Genomic DNA, 23141 nt, shown 5'->3' with positions numbered 1-23141 from the left:
GCATGAATAAATCGGGGTCTTATACATATCTTCTCGATTGTGACACATGGAACACATTGTCGATCAGGGGCGTAGCCAAAATTTTAAAATAGGGTGGGTTGAACATTGAAAATATAAATATTATTTAATGTATTTTTTTTAATTTTTTGTTATATTTTTTATAATATGAACTAGATAAATTTTAAAAATCATCTTAAGAATTTAATATATCAAGATACATGATAAATATCATTTATAATAAAGAACTTTTTAAATAAATTCATAGTAAAATAAGTANTATATATATATGAAGTGTAGAATTAGAATGCGAAAATATATAAATTAAGATAATCACATAGATATAGAATAAGCTCAAATGTCAGATTATTTAAAACTCATAGAAATCCATGTATAAAAATTTTGCTCAGTGACTAAAATTCCTAAAATATATAACTATATATACACATTAATCTCGAGACTAGGCCGGGCTAAAGCCCACCCTAGCCCCTAGTGAAGCTACGCCGCTGTTGTCGATCCTTGATGAATTTGTTAGCTAAGCTAGCCGATAATTAAATCACATATGGTACCAAGAAAAGCCACTGAATCAGCTGTCACAAAACTCGATTAGGGTGGTAATCAGCCCCTAATGACAATAATAAGATTGCTCTTTTCAGATGTACTCATGCTAATCTAGCTAATGTGCTGGTATGGAAATATTGATTTCGAAACAAAAAGTCGTGTGTAAATGGTTGAAAGAAGGGGAACATATAATCTAAAACTTTTCCAGAATATGGTTAGAAAACATGCATAGTCTTTCTGCAGATTATGGTTCGGATATTGGTCATGTTCCCGCCATCCACGAAGTTAAATATGTTGTTTTTCTATTATCCAGGACAAAATGACTGCTCCGAATGGCTTTCCTAAGTCGACTATTATATCATTATGTCTATGTCAACTATAAATTTCATACTTATTTGCTTTGAAGATTATGCAATGATAAAGACTCAAGACCCTAAATTTTCAGAGCACTAACATATAATTAATCGCGTTTAGTTCTGATATGTATAGTACCTATGGACTACTTGTGACGCCCGGGGCCGAAGACAGTACTGAGGGCTGATCGCAGGTGTCATGAGGTTGCACGGATAATGAGCGGCTCTTGGTAGGGTTCTAGACGAAGGGAATTAACATGAATGAATTGATCCTACACCGAAATGAGAGAGATTCCAAAAAATCTGTTCAGGTATTGGACTGTGCAGTTGAGTAGGGAATTAAAAGATTTGATATTTAATGCTTATATTAAGAAAGCGAATCTTCTTTTCTAGAGTTCGTCACATAAGAACTTCGAAGTTAAACGTACTTGACTTTGGATAATTTTGAGATGGATGATCCATTGGAAATTTCTCAGAATAAGTGAAAATGATGACATAAGCACTTTCCTTTCTCTCCTTCCACCATTAAATATATAACATTAATTCACGATTGATCGAGTTTATAAAATAGATTTACCTTTTTTAAGTTACTATATCTACTAAGAATTTAACAGAAGAAATCATTCAGGCTGACAAAAAATAATTTGATTTTAACNACATCGACTTCCCCGACATCCTTCGGGCAACTTTTTATGGCAGATGACATATTGACCGTGGGACCTGATCCGAATTCCCAAGCAGTTGGCCGTGCGCAAGGATTGATTCGTTATGCCGACCTGAATGAGCCTGCATTATACTTGAGTGGTAACTTTCTCTTCCAAGTAAGTCCGTATAATGGTAGTGTGATATCTGTGTTAGGACGGGATCCATTGCTGAGTAACGCTCGAGAATTATCTATTGTTGGAGGTACCGGAGCTTTTCGGATGGCGCGAGGTATCGTTGTAGCCACCACGTACATGAACATCAACGCAACTGGTTATGCTATTTTCAAATATACTTTCTATGTGACTTATGTTTCAGCACGGCTATGCTTGTAGCACTGTCGTTTAATAAAACAAAATAATGGATTTTAAATAAAACAAAGTTAAAACCGTCAATACATCTACATATAATAAATTTAAATTTGAATATGGTATTTGTGATGTATTTGCTTCGGATTTTGTTATGTTAAATTTGGGATTACTTATGATTTTATCTTAATTGTTGATTAATATTATGATTTTAAGATTTTAAGAATATAAACATCTCTTATAATGTGTCATGTAAGTGCCACGACAGAATAATAACTAAAATTTTAAAAAAAAAATAGTGTATCACAAATGATTAAAAAACAAAAAGACCACATCAGTTATTTAATTATATACATACAAATCCCACGTGACTAAATTTAATGCAGAGACCCTACCCAAACCCAACAGTGGCACTGAAGTCAAGAATAATAAATATATGTTATCTAATACGTACCAATCATGTCCTTTGTGAATAAAAAAGAAAATTTGATCACTTGATTTGCACAACTCCTTAGCATAATCGAGCTTATATAAATTCATGATCCGCAACACGTACTTGCATATGTTATCTTTTAGAAGATAACAAAATAATTAAGAGAGATGGCAAAGTTTAAAGTGATTCTAATGTTCATTTTTACTCTGTTATTCATGCGATTGTGGCATCGAGCCAAGGCCCTCAACCGGTAGATAAATGGTTCCAAAATCTGAAGAAAAACAAGTTACTGCCCAAAACTGAGATCATTCAGGTGTACGTTCAAGACGTTTTAAGTGGTCCTGGACAGACAGTTTATGAAATAGCGAGATCTAACATCACTTCAGCAACATCCTTCGAGTCTTCGGACAATTATTTATGTCCGATGACTTGCTTACTGTTGGACCTGATCCAAGTTCCCAGCCGCTCGGTCGTGCTCAAGGGTTGGTTGGTTTTTCCGACCTGAATGAGTTAGTTGTGTACGTAAGTGTCAATTTTTACTTCAGAGGAGGTCCATATGACGGTAGTACGATATCTGTGTTTGGACGGAATCCCTTAATGAATGCTGCTAGAGAATTATCTATTGTTGGAGGTACAGGAGTTTTTCGGCTGGCGCGAGGCGTTGCTGTATCCACCACTTATATGGATTTCAATGCAACTGGTTATCCTATTTTCAAATTTACCTTATATGTTACTTTTTCTTGAGCATGGCAATGACGTTAGCTTGAGCCGTTGTTTTGATATGATATATGTAAGAAATAAATTTTTTATAAAATAAAGTATTAATATGATCATTATTGGATTTTTCCTCTAAAGATTAGATATTGTGAAGTTATTTAATATATATACATTTCTTATTGTGTGTCTTGACATAGACTTTTTAAATATCGTCAACATTTTAAATAGGTGTCAACTATAAAGATTAAAAAAAATGATAGAAATTGGTGATTCATTTATCAATTAAATATATGGTAACTGTCTTTCAAATCTATCGAAATTTCAACTCACGTTGAATATCTTGATTTTCATCAGGATCTGAGGAAATATGGATTCGATCAACGCTAATTTGCCATACCAAATTTGGCATTCTATCTTGTGTGCAATTTGTCAAAGTAATAATAGCGTGCTAATTTCGAACACAAATTACACAATTATGTATCAAAGAAAATTTTAAAAAAAAAGTATATTTATTTCCCTTAATTCACACATATACAATTATAAGGCATTAATTAAGCATGTGCGAGAGTCTGAAAAAATTTTAATACAAAAAAAAAATTTTTAAATATATATATATATATATATATTATTCCTTAGCACAGCTTAGTTAATAAATTATATATCTTTCAAAAGACAACCAAATAAGTGAGCCATGGCAAACTTCAAGGTAAGTAAAATGTTTATCCTGATCTGCTCTTTGGTTCATGTGATTGTAGTTTCATGCCAAGGCCATCAACACGTAGATACATGGTTTCGAAACATAAAGATTTGGCCTATGATACCGAAAACTACTATTATTCAGGTGTATGTTCAAGATGTTTTAGGTGGTCCGGGACAAACAGTTCATGAAATAGCCAGATCTAACATCACTTCAACTTCACCGACATCGTTCGGGCAACTATTTATGGCGGATGACTTGCTAACCGCGGAACCTGATCCAGGTTCCCAAGCAATCGGTCGTGCGCAAGGGTTGGTTGGTTTTGCTGACCTGAATGAATTTGCGTTGTACCTGAGTGTTAATTTTTTCTTCAAAGGAGGTCCATATAACGGTAGCACCATCTCCGTATTAGGCCGGAATCCTGTACTGGATGCTACTCGAGAATTATCTATTGTTGGGGGTACCGGAGTTTTTCGCTTGGCACGAGGCGTCGCTGTAGCTAGCACTCATATGAATTACAATGCAACTGGTTATGGCATTCTCAAGTATACTTTCTATGTTGTTCTTGAATCTGAGAGTGATTATAGCGTTGTTTGATAGTTGTTCCTCTCTTTTTTTACTATATCAGAAGGAAATCTCTCTCTCTCTCTCTCTCTGTGTGTGTGTGTTTGTGTATAATATGAGTGTGTGTGCGTATGTATGTACATATATGAGTTGCATATATGGGTGAAATCAAGTTTTTTGTATAATGAGAACAAAACCAGTATTCAATAAATTTTAGATGATGTGTTTGATGTGCATTATTAAGATTGTGATAGTCTCGTTCAGCCCACACTCTGCCCGCACTGTATGTATTATTATCCTCTTATTGGTGGTTATGTAATCTTTTGGGGGACAAAGGATTATGTTTGATTAATTTAAATTTTCTTTTAATGTCTTAAAGTTTAAAATAATTATAAATTCAACAAATTTAATAATATTTAAATATAATTTTTAATTTGACTAATATTATAAATAATTTAATTATTATTGATTACAGTTTAATTATTATCATATTACTTTGAACCGTAATATTATAATTTTTATTAACCATTATTTAATATTCAAATTTGTATTACTATTTTAATTATCACAATAAATGAATATTTATGTTATTATCAAATTTTAATTGTTTTCTATAATATTAATCGATTTTTTAGTTGTTTTCAGAAATCGAAATTAATGAAAATTTTAAGATTAATATAGTATTTTAATTTTATTTATAATTTTTTAAATAAATTAATTCTAGAAATATTATTTATTTATTCAATCATTTTAAGAATATATTACTAATTAATATATGATGAGGACATTTTAGTAATCATAATATAATTAACAAAAATAATCAAACAAGTTAAAATCATGTCAAACATCATATAATTTATCATAATGTGTTATTTATCCATACTTTTTATTTTCTAATCACTCTTATTATATATCATTTACTTATCCTATCACACGAACCAAACGATGTCAGAGTGAATTGAATCTTGATAAGTAGTATTTTATTTCCTCCTACATATAACTGATTTATTTGAATTAATTTGGCAACTCCAATTTCTTCATCAATTAATTCCAATTTGCTCATCCACATAAAAGTTCACCATAGGCCGAACACCTTCACTACTTACCTCATCCAAAAGGTTTGCATTTAACATATTGCCCAAGGTGCATTTATTTTTTTTTTTTTTTTTGTAAAATATTTCATTTTCATATCATCATTTTAATATTGTAACATTTTGTATTTCTCCCTCGCTAATGTAACAAAGTAGCTAATGGGTTCACACATATCAATCTCCTCTTACTCCATGATTGTCACTATTGTGATACAATATAATATTCCAAAATAATTTTTATCAACCGGTTGTTATTCGAAAGTAATAGCGCTAAGTCTATCGCTAATATGCTATCAGAATCAAACTACCAAGGTATAATTTTTCTTTATAGGCTACTATGAGCCTCACCAATCGCATAAAATAATTGTCATTCAACTACTTATATTATTCAATATAAGTTTGGACATATTGCAACTCAGTGTGACGTTTTGGAGATACCTTATGAGATTACAAATAGAAGTTAATTTTGAAAAAAATAGTCAAATAGAACTCTCTTTTTCAGCAGCGGCTACCAATGCCAACTGAAATCTATGTGCAAAACAATGAACATAATATGCTTGTGGAGAATCTTTCAGAAAAAGAGCTTGCAGTCCGTTCCATGAGCCACGCATATGCTAGCTCCATCGTATCCTTGACCCCGAATATCTTTGATATACAACTCATGTCGGCCAAGCACATTACAAATTTCTTTTTTTAGTGTCACCGGAGTGGTATCAACAACGTGCACAATATCAAATAAACACTCTAATAAGAAACCGTCACGATCAACAAATCTCAACACAATAGTCATTTGCTCTTTGTTTGATATCATGTCTTTAGCCTCATCAACCAAAAGACAAAATTTTGCATTCCCAACCTCCTCACTTATTTTTTTTCTCACTCTCTTGGAAAGAATATGCAAAATACCTTTTTGAATGTCTGGTGATGTATATTTTGCATTTCTTGGTACTTTTTCTAAAATAACATTATTAATATTAACATCCATTTTCTCATAAGCTTTATCATCTCTAAAAGATTACCTTGATTGTTAGAAGATGAAGATTCATCATGTCCTCTCAATGCACATTCTTGCAAACAAAGCCAACGAATGCTTTCAATTGTGGCCTTGAGCCTCAATTGGTTCATCTTCACTTCTTCTGATGTCTGTGCATTCATCACTTTATCGATGTGACTACTTACATTCATCAAAACATGCATAGATTGAATTGCATTGTTATGTGGTGAAGTAGGACCTCCCACATGCATCAATAAAGCACATATCTTCTCATCATTAACTCTTTTCCAACTTCTAAAACCATTAACTGTAAATCTATGATAACGAGTCTCTTTTCCTTGGAAAAGGAAACATGGGAAGCAAAAGGCTGCATCTTTATTAGGAGAGTACTCCAACCACGAAAATTACTCAAACCAACATTTTTGAAATCGCCGATATTGTTCTCCTAATTTGGTTCGCATATATTTCATAACAGGTTGATATGGCCCCCTTAAGATATAAGCTCGTCTGATTGCATTTCTTTCATTGACAGGACATTGCCGTATTGGAGTACACATGACCAGATCTAGTTGAACATAACCACTAACATCACTTTCAACTCTTTGATACTTTGAGGGATGTTGGTCATCATGGTTTGAGATCACAACTTTAGTTGGAGAATGCTCTTCTCTAATTCAGGTAATTTCTTTTGGTTTAAAAAATGAAAACATATTTTTCTTCTTGGCGCCTTGAGCTCCCATTAGAGAAACCAACCTATTAGGTATTGAAAAAAGTTATTATTTTGAAGGACTAGTTCACTTATCACATGCTTATTTAAAAATAAAAAGTTAATCCATTACTATTAATAAATGCACCTCCCAAAATTGGGAAATGATTAAATAAGGCCCTCGTTCGCTCCCCAACGTCGGGGTTAGATTCAAATATCCATACTGAATAAGCTTAACAGCTTTCCAACAACAATTGGAAAACAAATACAATCAGAAGACGGTTTCACAGTCTAAATGGAAAGGGCATATTTTAATCTGACCCTTACACCACTAAAATCAAGAAATACTTGAACCGAAAACCCATTTCAGCCTTACACTGAATTTGAGAAAAAAATCATCGATCCATATAGCCTAAATCTTGTTTGAGAAAATGATTGGACTGATCATTGAATTAAGAGGCACCATTCGTGGCCAAATTAGCGTAAAAAACTGGACTTGTAATAAATAAATTAACCAAATTAAAGATGCAGTTTTCCAATTCAACTTCTACACGTTTCTCTAGCCCATCAAGTTGACTAGCCACCACCAACTTCAAAGCATCGCAGGAAAAAATTAACAAAATCTCAATTGAATAAAAGTACCAAGTACATGAGCAACTTGATTGAAAGAAATTGAATGCCACAATGAAAACGGAGTTAGGATCAATATTGAAATAACAATAAATATTAATTTATTAATGAGTTTTACAAAAATTTAATCTAGTTCATAATTAAAATATATAATAATCTTTTTATTTTATCTTGAACTGAAGTCCACCCCAACTTTTGGGTTGGCTCCGCCCCTGACCACGTACATGAACATCAACACAACTGGTTATGCTATTTTCAAATATACTTCCTATGTGACTTATGGTTAAGCACCGTTATGCTTGTAGCACTGTCGTTTAATAAAACAAAATAATGGATTTTAAATAAAACAAAGTTAAAACCGTCAATACATCTACATATAGTAAATTTAAATTTGAATATGGTAATTGTGATGTATTTGCTTCGGATTTTGTTATGTTAAATTTGGGATTACTTATTATTTTATCTTAATTGTTGATTAATGTTATGATTTTAAGATTTTAATAATATAAACATCTCTTAATGTGTCGTATAAGTGTCCCGACAGAAAAATAACTAAAATTAAAAAATTATTAAGTGTATCACAAACAAATGATCATAAAACAAAAAGACCACATCGGTTATTTAATTTAATTATATAAATACAAATCCCACAGACCTACTCAAACCTAACAGTGGCACTGAAGTCAAGAATAGTAAATATATGTTATTTAATACGTACCAATCATGTCCTTTGTGAATAAAAAAGAAAATTTGATTACTTGATTTTCATAATTCCTTAGCATGACCGAGCTTATATAAATTCATGATCCGCAACACGTACTCGCATATGTATCTTTTAGAAGATAACAAAATAATTAAGAGAGATGGCGAAGTTTAAAGTGATTGTAATGTTCATCCTTTGCTCTGTTATTCATGCGATTGTGGCATCGAGCCAAGGCCCTCAACCGGTAGATAAATGGTTCCAAAATCTGAAGAATAACAAGCAAGTGCCGAAAACTGAGATCATTCAGGTGTACATTCAAGACATTTTTGGAGGTCCTGGACAGACAGTTTATGAAATAGCGAGATCTAACATCACTGCAGCAACATCCTTCGGAGTCTTCGGACAATTATTTATGATCGATAACTTGCTTACTGCTGGACCCGATCCAAGTTCCAAGCCGCTCGGTCGTGCGCAAGGGTTGGTTGGTTTTTCCGACCTGAATGAGTTAGTTGTGTACGTAAGTTTCAATATTTACTTCAGAGGAGGTCCATATGATGGTAGTACGATCTCTGTGTTTGGTCGGAATCCCCTAATGAATGCTGCTAGAGAATTATCTATTGTTGGAGGTACCGGAGTTTTTCGGCTGGCGCGAGGCGTTGCTGTATCCACCACTTATATGGATTTCAATGCAACTGGTTATGGCATTCTCAAGTATATATACTCTCTATGTTGTTCTTGAGTCTGGGAATGATTATAGCGTTGTTTGATAGTTGTTCCTCTCCTTTTTATACTATATATCAGAAGGAAATCTGTGTGTGTATATATATGTGAGTGTGTGTGTGTGTGTCTATATAAGAGTTGCATATATGAGAGAAATCAACACGACAACGTTTGCGGCTTCCATTACTTCACCTTCCCCTCGATCGTCGGGAACACGCTGCCGTACGTCTGGGTGGGAAACTCAGCCAAGCTCTTCCCCGACGTGTGCGCGTACCCATTCTCCGTGCCGGAGAACATTCCGGGGCTGAAGGCGGTGAAGCCGCCGAACGAAGACGTTGGGGTGGACGGCATCATCAGCGTGATAGCCCATGGATAGCGGAGCTATCCACCATCCCGTTAATCAACGCCTGGTATGCGGGTCAGGACCCGGTTTTCCCGGTGGAAATAGCCGATTTGTGCGAAGGTATTTACGGAACTGGGGGTGGAGGATCTTACACCGGGCACATGTTGAACGGTGCCGATGTCGCCACGTTCAACATGAACGGCATCGACAGCGGTTCTTTGTTCAATGGGTTTGGAATCGTGAGGTCACTTTTCAAAAGCTATAACATCAATCAATGAGTGTGGATGAAATTAGGCCACGATTTCCATTGATATTGTAAAGCTAAGTTGTGGTAGGGCTTGACTTCCAGCGGCAGGTGCACATAGTACCTTACATGTTCTAGGGATGCAATTGATTCACGCAATATTGTTTTCTTGTGTCGGTGCATTCACCCTTACAGATTGGTGATTTTTTAAATAAAACAAAAATTTTGAATTTGAGATCCCCACGTTCTGCTATGATAATTGAAAAATCATATTAGCAGTCAAAATCATTTCACATGAATTATTTTTACTATTTACCGACACACAATCTCAAGACGAGAGGATTTTCGAAAAAAAATCAGAGTATATAACAGTATATTTTCTTTCACTTCTTTTGGTGTTAAAATGGATAATAATCTTGCTTCTTCGAGATTGGAATCTACACATTTAGAGTGTTAGGACAGGTATTCCATACACTCCCACCTTTCACTCCTCGTGAAGGAAAACCGTCTCATTTCCAACTGTATTTTTGGGATAGCTGCAACGAATTGACTAATAGGATGGGTGTATTCGACAATGCTGATATTTGTGAAGATACTATGAAGCTATTGATTGATGTCATGAAAAAAATTCCATATGCAGAATTATTGCATCAAATAAATGCTTTTCCCTCTATTGAAAACGTAACACTTCAAATATGCAAGAATGTTGGAGTATATCAGTGTTGCTACAACAATCCTACAGCTGATCAAGTTGCTGCTATTTGGGTAGAGGGAAATAATCCTAACATTCCATATGATAGGGACATAATACTTCATGGGATCGATGGGCATAAACACATAATAAAGCATTATTTTGGTTGTTATGATCCCCTGCAATATCCACTTCTTTTTCCAAATGGAGAAAATGGATGGCACCAAAAAATCCCGAAATTTAAGGATACGAGCATTGTTCTCCAGTCACATCATGTAACTGGGAATCCAACATATTTTTCCTCCGTGGAATCTATTCTTCAAACATAACAGAGAGGTATTTTTCTCAAATTTCCCATAAAAATTTATCACTGTAAATGTTTTAGTTTATTATTGAGGAAGTTTTACGGTCACTATAGAATTACTTACAAATTATTTGAAGGAAATCTTAGTTCAACCATGTATTTGAATTTTAATTGTGATTTTCTAAATTTGATATTTGAAACGTCCACTACTCTTTTTTTAAAAAAACACTAGAATTTTTTTCTCTCATAGTTATTTCGGCCGAATCGTAATACACACACACATATGTATATAATATTTTGCGCCATTTTAAAAATAAAACATCCAACCATATTTGAAAATCAAAGGAAAATTGTTTGAATCGTAAAATCGTCAATCGTTTTCGTATCCTACTTAGCAAAATTGCTAAAACTAACAACCTCTCAAAAACCACTCAAAATCATAATAAAAGTCGTAAAAATCTTTAACATAAATCATAAACATAAGTGTGGAAAGATAAGCGTTGTTCTTCGGGTTATGTGCACCTTCAGTCCAGTCAGATCAACCATCAAGACCTCTATTATAATTAATATCAAACTCACCTGCATCAATCACACATAGTGAGTCTAAAGACTCAACACAACATAATCTTGATAACAAGTAATACATATACAGATCACATGCAACAGTGAAAATACTTGTACGTAAAATATCATTTTCATAATGATGCATAAACTTTAAACATAAACATTTTCATATCATCATAAACATATTCATATTCATCATATTCATATCCAAATTCGTATTCATATTCATATTCATTTTCGTTGAATTTAGACCGTTAATTGTGACTTTCGTATTCGTATTCGTATTGGGCGATGGATCCATCTACATGTAACCACAGTACTAGGAGACGAGGACATCAGCGACACTCTCACCCGTCAACTGAGTCTTGGCCTACGTATTAACATATCATCGTATCATTGTATCACGTATTCATATTAGTCACAACTACTTCACTTCCTTCAATGTTTCATATTTTCATCACTTATAAAAATCAAACATACATATAACGTTTTTATTTTAAACCAAGCATGCAACATGTCTTTTAGTGTTATCTTTTAATCATAAAAATCCATAAACATTTAAAATAATCATTTTAACATATAAAACAACATTCAGGACACTACCATGACATTTACTATTTTCGGGTGTAAAATTACCGTTTTATCTCAAGATGTAAAATTCTCGTTTTTGACATTTCTTAATTCCGTTGACTCTAGACCATCCCAAATAATTATTTAAGCTTAAATGAATTCTCTCGTATTTTTATGTGGTTTAAATTGATGGCTTTTAATTTATTCTTTAAATACAACATATTAATACGTTTTAATCTCGAATTAACCCAAATTTTAATCTAAAATTCTCAAATTAAAAACTTATACTTTTAATAATTATTTGACCCTTGTGAACCACGACTTGACCCCCATGAGCTATGTTTTAATTTTAAACCATTAGAACCCCTAGTTTCAAACCACACTAAGACACCTTGAACCATCTTGCGATTTCTATGAGCCATGCCCAAACCAGCCCGAGCCATCTTCGAACCAGCCCACCCCTGGATTCTCATGAACCCTCTGGACCACTAGAACCCCTAGGACTCGAACCATAGCCCTCGCCGCAGCCCCTACACCAGCAAAAGCTGCAGGTCGAGAACCCCTCTTGAGCTAGGACTCTTCGAACTCGCCTAGCCACTTCACCAACGAGCCAGCCCCAAGCCCAGACCCTTGTGCACCCTCTTAGGACCCTAAGGACTTGACATAGCCCAGCCCAAAGCCCCCAGACCAAAGCCCCCTAGCCGAGCCCCTTATACCCTGCGCGGCTGCTGCTCGTGCAGCCCTCCTTGAAGGCTCTCTCCCCAGCCATGATCCTCAAAGCTAGGACTCCTCCCCAGCCGTGACCCTCAAGCTAGAACTCCTTCCCTGACCCGAGCCAAGCCCCAGCCGTGACCCAAGCCAAGCCATGCAACCATACACCCTTAAACCCGAACATTGGTGCAAACATGCAGATTCGGTTCCAGCTTCTTCGTTTCTGGTGTGCAGCCTGTTCTCGTGTGCCTTAGGACTCCCTGACTCGTGTAAAAATCACCCTTGAACATCCCCTAATCATGGCAGCCCCTTCATGTGAGTAATCAACAAGTTTTGGTACAAAAATCATGCCTTAAATTCATGTTGATGCATAAAAACGAAAATAATAATAAAGGGCACTTGTTTTTCATGCAATTCTTATTCAAATACATATTATGGTGTGATGATGAGTAAAGGAAAGAATTATGGCGTACCTTTGCATTTTTAATGCACGATTTTACGTTGACGGATAGAAGAACGGCGACGATAAACCTAGGGTGAATTTCCTAGCAAATTTTCGAACTTCCCTTGCTTGATCTGGTGTGTGCCGTGAGTTGTTGGTGGGGAAAAGGAGTCCTTGTAACTTGTTTAGTAAAGGGGCGTGTGTTAAGAGTTAATCAAGGAGTGGCTTTAGTAATTTATATTTAATAAAAACACTAATAATATCTTATCCCATTAAAATGGTTAGTTAGGCCCAATAAGCCCATTAGTGCTTAATAAAATTATTTTTTTAATAAAGTTTGTGAAATTATTAGTCTGGTTGTCAAAACGTTCGTATTTTTGTTGAAAATCTAACACCGATAAAATTACGTCTCGGCATATAAAATAACCTCAAAATCTTTATTTTCAAAAATAAGAAAAAGCATCATCCTTAATTTAAATAATTAAAAAAATTATTAAATAAAAAAATTTTCTCTTTTTCAGCCCTCGGTCTCCGTTCCTCGATCGCAACTCGAATAACTTTTAAAAATGCATTTTAATGTAACCATGTAGAAAAGTATATTTTAAACATGTAAATATGCCATCATAATTAATTTATGCAATTAAAACAATTAATTTAAATACACAAAGAATTTAATAACTTGTATGCATATGGTTTACGTGGACCTTCAAATTTTCGGGGTGTTACAATATTGTTTCATGCTCATAGATTTTTTGTGCACGTAATTTTAAAAGCATTTTACTATCTTTACAGCTGTTAGAAGCTATAACAACAGGATGGTTACTTGCCGAGAGTACTATTGTTACAAANTTTTTTTTTTTTTTTTGTAAAATATTTCATTTTCATATCATCATTTTAATATTGTAACATTTTGTATTTCTCCCTCGCTAATGTAACAAAGTAGCTAATGGGTTCACACATATCAATCTCCTCTTACTCCATGATTGTCACTATTGTGATACAATATAATATTCCAAAATAATTTTTATCAACCGGTTGTTATTCGAAAGTAATAGCGCTAAGTCTATCGCTAATATGCTATCAGAATCAAACTACCAAGGTATAATTTTTCTTTATAGGCTACTATGAGCCTCACCAATCGCATAAAATAATTGTCATTCAACTACTTATATTATTCAATATAAGTTTGGACATATTGCAACTCAGTGTGACGTTTTGGAGATACCTTATGAGATTACAAATAGAAGTTAATTTTGAAAAAAATAGTCAAATAGAACTCTCTTTTTCAGCAGCGGCTACCAATGCCAACTGAAATCTATGTGCAAAACAATGAACATAATATGCTTGTGGAGAATCTTTCAGAAAAAGAGCTTGCAGTCCGTTCCATGAGCCACGCATATGCTAGCTCCATCGTATCCTTGACCCCGAATATCTTTGATATACAACTCATGTCGGCCAAGCACATTACAAATTTCTTTTTTTAGTGTCACCGGAGTGGTATCAACAACGTGCACAATATCAAATAAACACTCTAATAAGAAACCGTCACGATCAACAAATCTCAACACAATAGTCATTTGCTCTTTGTTTGATATCATGTCTTTAGCCTCATCAACCAAAAGACAAAATTTTGCATTCCCAACCTCCTCACTTATTTTTTTTCTCACTCTCTTGGAAAGAATATGCAAAATACCTTTTTGAATGTCTGGTGATGTATATTTTGCATTTCTTGGTACTTTTTCTAAAATAACATTATTAATATTAACATCCATTTTCTCATAAGCTTTATCATCTCTAAAAGATTACCTTGATTGTTAGAAGATGAAGATTCATCATGTCCTCTCAATGCACATTCTTGCAAACAAAGCCAACGAATGCTTTCAATTGTGGCCTTGAGCCTCAATTGGTTCATCTTCACTTCTTCTGATGTCTGTGCATTCATCACTTTATCGATGTGACTACTTACATTCATCAAAACATGCATAGATTGAATTGCATTGTTATGTGGTGAAGTAGGACCTCCCACATGCATCAATAAAGCACATATCTTCTCATCATTAACTCTTTTCCAACTTCTAAAACCATTAACTGTAAATCTATGATAACGAGTCTCTTTTCCTTGGAAAAGGAAACATGGGAAGCAAAAGGCTGCATCTTTATTAGGAGAGTACTCCAACCACGAAAATTACTCAAACCAACATTTTTGAAATCGCCGATATTGTTCTCCTAATTTGGTTCGCATATATTTCATAACAGGTTGATATGGCCCCCTTAAGATATAAGCTCGTCTGATTGCATTTCTTTCATTGACAGGACATTGCCGTATTGGAGTACACATGACCAGATCTAGTTGAACATAACCACTAACATCACTTTCAACTCTTTGATACTTTGAGGGATGTTGGTCATCATGGTTTGAGATCACAACTTTAGTTGGAGAATGCTCTTCTCTAATTCAGGTAATTTCTTTTGGTTTAAAAAATGAAAACATATTTTTCTTCTTGGCGCCTTGAGCTCCCATTAGAGAAACCAACCTATTAGGTATTGAAAAAAGTTATTATTTTGAAGGACTAGTTCACTTATCACATGCTTATTTAAAAATAAAAAGTTAATCCATTACTATTAATAAATGCACCTCCCAAAATTGGGAAATGATTAAATAAGGCCCTCGTTCGCTCCCCAACGTCGGGGTTAGATTCAAATATCCATACTGAATAAGCTTAACAGCTTTCCAACAACAATTGGAAAACAAATACAATCAGAAGACGGTTTCACAGTCTAAATGGAAAGGGCATATTTTAATCTGACCCTTACACCACTAAAATCAAGAAATACTTGAACCGAAAACCCATTTCAGCCTTACACTGAATTTGAGAAAAAAATCATCGATCCATATAGCCTAAATCTTGTTTGAGAAAATGATTGGACTGATCATTGAATTAAGAGGCACCATTCGTGGCCAAATTAGCGTAAAAAACTGGACTTGTAATAAATAAATTAACCAAATTAAAGATGCAGTTTTCCAATTCAACTTCTACACGTTTCTCTAGCCCATCAAGTTGACTAGCCACCACCAACTTCAAAGCATCGCAGGAAAAAATTAACAAAATCTCAATTGAATAAAAGTACCAAGTACATGAGCAACTTGATTGAAAGAAATTGAATGCCACAATGAAAACGGAGTTAGGATCAATATTGAAATAACAATAAATATTAATTTATTAATGAGTTTTACAAAAATTTAATCTAGTTCATAATTAAAATATATAATAATCTTTTTATTTTATCTTGAACTGAAGTCCACCCCAACTTTTGGGTTGGCTCCGCCCCTGACCACGTACATGAACATCAACACAACTGGTTATGCTATTTTCAAATATACTTCCTATGTGACTTATGGTTAAGCACCGTTATGCTTGTAGCACTGTCGTTTAATAAAACAAAATAATGGATTTTAAATAAAACAAAGTTAAAACCGTCAATACATCTACATATAGTAAATTTAAATTTGAATATGGTAATTGTGATGTATTTGCTTCGGATTTTGTTATGTTAAATTTGGGATTACTTATTATTTTATCTTAATTGTTGATTAATGTTATGATTTTAAGATTTTAATAATATAAACATCTCTTAATGTGTCGTATAAGTGTCCCGACAGAAAAATAACTAAAATTAAAAAATTATTAAGTGTATCACAAACAAATGATCATAAAACAAAAAGACCACATCGGTTATTTAATTTAATTATATAAATACAAATCCCACAGACCTACTCAAACCTAACAGTGGCACTGAAGTCAAGAATAGTAAATATATGTTATTTAATACGTACCAATCATGTCCTTTGTGAATAAAAAAGAAAATTTGATTACTTGATTTTCATAATTCCTTAGCATGACCGAGCTTATATAAATTCATGATCCGCAACACGTACTCGCATATGTATCTTTTAGAAGATAACAAAATAATTAAGAGAGATGGCGAAGTTTAAAGTGATTGTAATGTTCATCCTTTGCTCTGTTATTCATGCGATTGTGGCATCGAGCCAAGGCCCTCAACCGGTAGATAAATGGTTCCAAAATCTGAAGAATAACAAGCAAGTGCCGAAAACTGAGATCATTCAGGTGTACATTCAAGACATTTTTGGAGGTCCTGGACAGACAGTTTATGAAATAGCGAGATCTAACATCACTGCAGCAACATCCTTCGGAGTCTTCGGACAATTATTTATGATCGATAACTTGCTTACTGCTGGACCCGATCCAAGTTCCAAGCCGCTCGGTCGTGCGCAAGGGTTGGTTGGTTTTTCCGACCTGAATGAGTTAGTTGTGTACGTAAGTTTCAATATTTACTTCAGAGGAGGTCCATATGATGGTAGTACGATCTCTGTGTTTGGTCGGAATCCCCTAATGAATGCTGCTAGAGAATTATCTATTGTTGGAGGTACCGGAGTTTTTCGGCTGGCGCGAGGCGTTGCTGTATCCACCACTTATATGGATTTCAATGCAACTGGTTATGGCATTCTCAAGTATATATACTCTCTATGTTGTTCTTGAGTCTGGGAATGATTATAGCGTTGTTTGATAGTTGTTCCTCTCCTTTTTATACTATATATCAGAAGGAAATCTGTGTGTGTATATATATGTGAGTGTGTGTGTGTGTGTCTATATAAGAGTTGCATATATGAGAGAAATCAACACGACAACGTTTGCGGCTTCCATTACTTCACCTTCCCCTCGATCGTCGGGAACACGCTGCCGTACGTCTGGGTGGGAAACTCAGCCAAGCTCTTCCCCGACGTGTGCGCGTACCCATTCTCCGTGCCGGAGAACATTCCGGGGCTGAAGGCGGTGAAGCCGCCGAACGAAGACGTTGGGGTGGACGGCATCATCAGCGTGATAGCCCATGGATAGCGGAGCTATCCACCATCCCGTTAATCAACGCCTGGTATGCGGGTCAGGACCCGGTTTTCCCGGTGGAAATAGCCGATTTGTGCGAAGGTATTTACGGAACTGGGGGTGGAGGATCTTACACCGGGCACATGTTGAACGGTGCCGATGTCGCCACGTTCAACATGAACGGCATCGACAGCGGTTCTTTGTTCAATGGGTTTGGAATCGTGAGGTCACTTTTCAAAAGCTATAACATCAATCAATGAGTGTGGATGAAATTAGGCCACGATTTCCATTGATATTGTAAAGCTAAGTTGTGGTAGGGCTTGACTTCCAGCGGCAGGTGCACATAGTACCTTACATGTTCTAGGGATGCAATTGATTCACGCAATATTGTTTTCTTGTGTCGGTGCATTCACCCTTACAGATTGGTGATTTTTTAAATAAAACAAAAATTTTGAATTTGAGATCCCCACGTTCTGCTATGATAATTGAAAAATCATATTAGCAGTCAAAATCATTTCACATGAATTATTTTTACTATTTACCGACACACAATCTCAAGACGAGAGGATTTTCGAAAAAAAATCAGAGTATATAACAGTATATTTTCTTTCACTTCTTTTGGTGTTAAAATGGATAATAATCTTGCTTCTTCGAGATTGGAATCTACACATTTAGAGTGTTAGGACAGGTATTCCATACACTCCCACCTTTCACTCCTCGTGAAGGAAAACCGTCTCATTTCCAACTGTATTTTTGGGATAGCTGCAACGAATTGACTAATAGGATGGGTGTATTCGACAATGCTGATATTTGTGAAGATACTATGAAGCTATTGATTGATGTCATGAAAAAAATTCCATATGCAGAATTATTGCATCAAATAAATGCTTTTCCCTCTATTGAAAACGTAACACTTCAAATATGCAAGAATGTTGGAGTATATCAGTGTTGCTACAACAATCCTACAGCTGATCAAGTTGCTGCTATTTGGGTAGAGGGAAATAATCCTAACATTCCATATGATAGGGACATAATACTTCATGGGATCGATGGGCATAAACACATAATAAAGCATTATTTTGGTTGTTATGATCCCCTGCAATATCCACTTCTTTTTCCAAATGGAGAAAATGGATGGCACCAAAAAATCCCGAAATTTAAGGATACGAGCATTGTTCTCCAGTCACATCATGTAACTGGGAATCCAACATATTTTTCCTCCGTGGAATCTATTCTTCAAACATAACAGAGAGGTATTTTTCTCAAATTTCCCATAAAAATTTATCACTGTAAATGTTTTAGTTTATTATTGAGGAAGTTTTACGGTCACTATAGAATTACTTACAAATTATTTGAAGGAAATCTTAGTTCAACCATGTATTTGAATTTTAATTGTGATTTTCTAAATTTGATATTTGAAACGTCCACTACTCTTTTTTTAAAAAAACACTAGAATTTTTTTCTCTCATAGTTATTTCGGCCGAATCGTAATACACACACACATATGTATATAATATTTTGCGCCATTTTAAAAATAAAACATCCAACCATATTTGAAAATCAAAGGAAAATTGTTTGAATCGTAAAATCGTCAATCGTTTTCGTATCCTACTTAGCAAAATTGCTAAAACTAACAACCTCTCAAAAACCACTCAAAATCATAATAAAAGTCGTAAAAATCTTTAACATAAATCATAAACATAAGTGTGGAAAGATAAGCGTTGTTCTTCGGGTTATGTGCACCTTCAGTCCAGTCAGATCAACCATCAAGACCTCTATTATAATTAATATCAAACTCACCTGCATCAATCACACATAGTGAGTCTAAAGACTCAACACAACATAATCTTGATAACAAGTAATACATATACAGATCACATGCAACAGTGAAAATACTTGTACGTAAAATATCATTTTCATAATGATGCATAAACTTTAAACATAAACATTTTCATATCATCATAAACATATTCATATTCATCATATTCATATCCAAATTCGTATTCATATTCATATTCATTTTCGTTGAATTTAGACCGTTAATTGTGACTTTCGTATTCGTATTCGTATTGGGCGATGGATCCATCTACATGTAACCACAGTACTAGGAGACGAGGACATCAGCGACACTCTCACCCGTCAACTGAGTCTTGGCCTACGTATTAACATATCATCGTATCATTGTATCACGTATTCATATTAGTCACAACTACTTCACTTCCTTCAATGTTTCATATTTTCATCACTTATAAAAATCAAACATACATATAACGTTTTTATTTTAAACCAAGCATGCAACATGTCTTTTAGTGTTATCTTTTAATCATAAAAATCCATAAACATTTAAAATAATCATTTTAACATATAAAACAACATTCAGGACACTACCATGACATTTACTATTTTCGGGTGTAAAATTACCGTTTTATCTCAAGATGTAAAATTCTCGTTTTTGACATTTCTTAATTCCGTTGACTCTAGACCATCCCAAATAATTATTTAAGCTTAAATGAATTCTCTCGTATTTTTATGTGGTTTAAATTGATGGCTTTTAATTTATTCTTTAAATACAACATATTAATACGTTTTAATCTCGAATTAACCCAAATTTTAATCTAAAATTCTCAAATTAAAAACTTATACTTTTAATAATTATTTGACCCTTGTGAACCACGACTTGACCCCCATGAGCTATGTTTTAATTTTAAACCATTAGAACCCCTAGTTTCAAACCACACTAAGACACCTTGAACCATCTTGCGATTTCTATGAGCCATGCCCAAACCAGCCCGAGCCATCTTCGAACCAGCCCACCCCTGGATTCTCATGAACCCTCTGGACCACTAGAACCCCTAGGACTCGAACCATAGCCCTCGCCGCAGCCCCTACACCAGCAAAAGCTGCAGGTCGAGAACCCCTCTTGAGCTAGGACTCTTCGAACTCGCCTAGCCACTTCACCAACGAGCCAGCCCCAAGCCCAGACCCTTGTGCACCCTCTTAGGACCCTAAGGACTTGACATAGCCCAGCCCAAAGCCCCCAGACCAAAGCCCCCTAGCCGAGCCCCTTATACCCTGCGCGGCTGCTGCTCGTGCAGCCCTCCTTGAAGGCTCTCTCCCCAGCCATGATCCTCAAAGCTAGGACTCCTCCCCAGCCGTGACCCTCAAGCTAGAACTCCTTCCCTGACCCGAGCCAAGCCCCAGCCGTGACCCAAGCCAAGCCATGCAACCATACACCCTTAAACCCGAACATTGGTGCAAACATGCAGATTCGGTTCCAGCTTCTTCGTTTCTGGTGTGCAGCCTGTTCTCGTGTGCCTTAGGACTCCCTGACTCGTGTAAAAATCACCCTTGAACATCCCCTAATCATGGCAGCCCCTTCATGTGAGTAATCAACAAGTTTTGGTACAAAAATCATGCCTTAAATTCATGTTGATGCATAAAAACGAAAATAATAATAAAGAGCACTTGTTTTTCATGCAATTCTTATTCAAATACATATTATGGTGTGATGATGAGTAAAGGAAAGAATTATGGCGTACCTTTGCATTTTTAATGCACGATTTTACGTTGACGGATAGAAGAACGGCGACGATAAACCTAGGGTGAATTTCCTAGCAAATTTTCGAACTTCCCTTGCTTGATCTGGTGTGTGCCGTGAGTTGTTGGTGGGGAAAAGGAGTCCTTGTAACTTGTTTAGTAAAGGGGCGTGTGTTAAGAGTTAATCAAGGAGTGGCTTTAGTAATTTATATTTAATAAAAACACTAATAATATCTTATCCCATTAAAATGGTTAGTTAGGCCCAATAAGCCCATTAGTGCTTAATAAAATTATTTTTTTAATAAAGTTTGTGAAATTATTAGTCTGGTTGTCAAAACGTTCGTATTTTTGTTGAAAATCTAACACCGATAAAATTACGTCTCGGCATATAAAATAACCTCAAAATCTTTATTTTCAAAAATAAGAAAAAGCATCATCCTTAATTTAAATAATTAAAAAAATTATTAAATAAAAAAATTTTCTCTTTTTCAGCCCTCGGTCTCCGTTCCTCGATCGCAACTCGAATAACTTTTAAAAATGCATTTTAATGTAACCATGTAGAAAAGTATATTTTAAACATGTAAATATGCCATCATAATTAATTTATGCAATTAAAACAATTAATTTAAATACACAAAGAATTTAATAACTTGTATGCATATGGTTTACGTGGACCTTCAAATTTTCGGGGTGTTACAATATTGTTTCATGCTCATAGATTTTTTGTGCACGTAATTTTAAAAGCATTTTACTATCTTTACAGCTGTTAGAAGCTATAACAACAGGATGGTTACTTGCCGAGAGTACTATTGTTACAAATTTCAGATAAGGAATCAGAACCCATCCGTTCTTTTATATGCGAGAAGATTGTTGCAACAATATGCAGTTGATATGTACACCAAACTTGAAACGACACGCTTCGATTATTGTAGAAACAATCAAGCTGAATCGAGATCTGAGTATTATCAAGGCATTGTGTATTGCGTCACTTGTGAGAGGAAGTGAAATTGAAAAAAAAAATATTGTTCTTCCTGCATCGTTCATTGGAGGTCCAAGAGACATGCGAAAAAGATATTTAGATGCAATGACATTGGTAGGAAGGTTTGGAAAACTGGATCTCTTTATAACAATGACTTGTAATCCAAAGTGGAAAGAAGTTACAGATAACTTAATGGGCAGTCAACAACCTCAGGATCGGCTCGATTTGACAGCTAGAGTTTTTCGATCAAAGGTCCAAGACTTGAAAATTAAATAATTCATAAAGCAATAATTGGAATGATTGCTGTTTATGTTTACGTAGTTGAATTCCAAAAGTGAGGTTTGTCCCATATCCACATGTTGATAATATTGAAGCAATCATATAAGACAAACTGTGACGCCCCAGATTCGACGACTGTCCTCACTGTACCAAGACGAGTCTTTCCAGCGTGCTTATGTCCTCACTCACACGCACCCTGTGAAACTTCCCAGGAGTTCACCCATCCCAAAATTTCCCCAAGTCAAGCACGCTTAACTTTGGAGTTCTTATGTGATGAGCTACCGAAAAGAAGATGCACCTTCGTGATATGAGTAGTACAAATCAAATCTTTTAAGCCATCTTCAACTGTACAGTCCATTACATTGAACAGTCTCGGAATCCCTCTCATTCCCGTGTGGGA

The 23141-nt window shown here is 35.0% G+C and overlaps 3 protein-coding genes and 1 long non-coding RNA gene across 4 annotated transcripts; 2 read left to right on the top strand and 2 right to left on the bottom strand.

Moving 5' to 3' along the window:
• Window positions 1–5994: 5994 nt before the first annotated feature.
• On the bottom strand, window positions 5995–6578 carry LOC140972591 (uncharacterized). Its single transcript, XM_073434991.1, has 2 exons — window positions 6443–6578; window positions 5995–6377 (listed from the first exon to the last, which is right to left on the bottom strand). Exons 1-2 carry the CDS (start codon window positions 6576–6578, stop codon window positions 5995–5997), a joined length of 519 nt encoding a protein of 172 aa, XP_073291092.1.
• Window positions 6579–14403: 7825 nt separating this feature from the next.
• LOC140972590 (uncharacterized) lies at window positions 14404–14987 on the bottom strand. The gene is made up of 2 exons (XM_073434990.1): window positions 14852–14987; window positions 14404–14786 (listed from the first exon to the last, which is right to left on the bottom strand). The coding sequence occupies exons 1-2, from the start codon at window positions 14985–14987 to the stop codon at window positions 14404–14406; spliced, it is 519 nt and encodes a 172-aa protein (XP_073291091.1).
• Window positions 14988–17025: 2038 nt separating this feature from the next.
• On the top strand, window positions 17026–17604 carry LOC140972589 (dirigent protein 22-like). Its single transcript, XM_073434989.1, has one exon. It carries the CDS (start codon window positions 17026–17028, stop codon window positions 17602–17604), a length of 579 nt encoding a protein of 192 aa, XP_073291090.1.
• An 8-nt stretch (window positions 17605–17612) lies between these two features.
• LOC140973856 (uncharacterized) lies at window positions 17613–22730 on the top strand. The gene is made up of 2 exons (XR_012174692.1): window positions 17613–19199; window positions 22247–22730. It is a non-coding gene; the product is annotated as an uncharacterized lncRNA (long non-coding RNA).
• The last annotated feature ends 411 nt before the right edge of the window (window positions 22731–23141 follow it).

Source organism: Primulina huaijiensis, chromosome 3 (assembly GCF_012295235.1).
Source record: "Primulina huaijiensis isolate GDHJ02 chromosome 3, ASM1229523v2, whole genome shotgun sequence".
NCBI lineage: Eukaryota > Viridiplantae > Streptophyta > Magnoliopsida > Lamiales > Gesneriaceae > Primulina > Primulina huaijiensis.
The sequence above is the reverse complement of the archived record's forward strand: the minus strand, read 5'-3'. Positions and strand labels throughout refer to the sequence as shown.

What these genes read in the sequence shown, in the direction of transcription:
- LOC140972591 (XM_073434991.1), bottom strand. Translation starts at nt 6,578, where the DNA reads ATGAATGCACAGACATCAGAAGAAGTGAAGATGAACCAATTGAGGCTC. An exon ending in TTCATCTTCTAACAATCAAG is followed by an intron (nt 6,378 to 6,442) that starts GTAATCTTTTAG and finishes ATGTTATTTTAG; the next exon opens with AAAAAGTACCAAGAAATGCA.
- LOC140972590 (XM_073434990.1), bottom strand. Translation starts at nt 14,987, where the DNA reads ATGAATGCACAGACATCAGAAGAAGTGAAGATGAACCAATTGAGGCTC. An exon ending in TTCATCTTCTAACAATCAAG is followed by an intron (nt 14,787 to 14,851) that starts GTAATCTTTTAG and finishes ATGTTATTTTAG; the next exon opens with AAAAAGTACCAAGAAATGCA.
- LOC140972589 (XM_073434989.1), top strand. Translation starts at nt 17,026, where the DNA reads ATGGCGAAGTTTAAAGTGATTGTAATGTTCATCCTTTGCTCTGTTATT.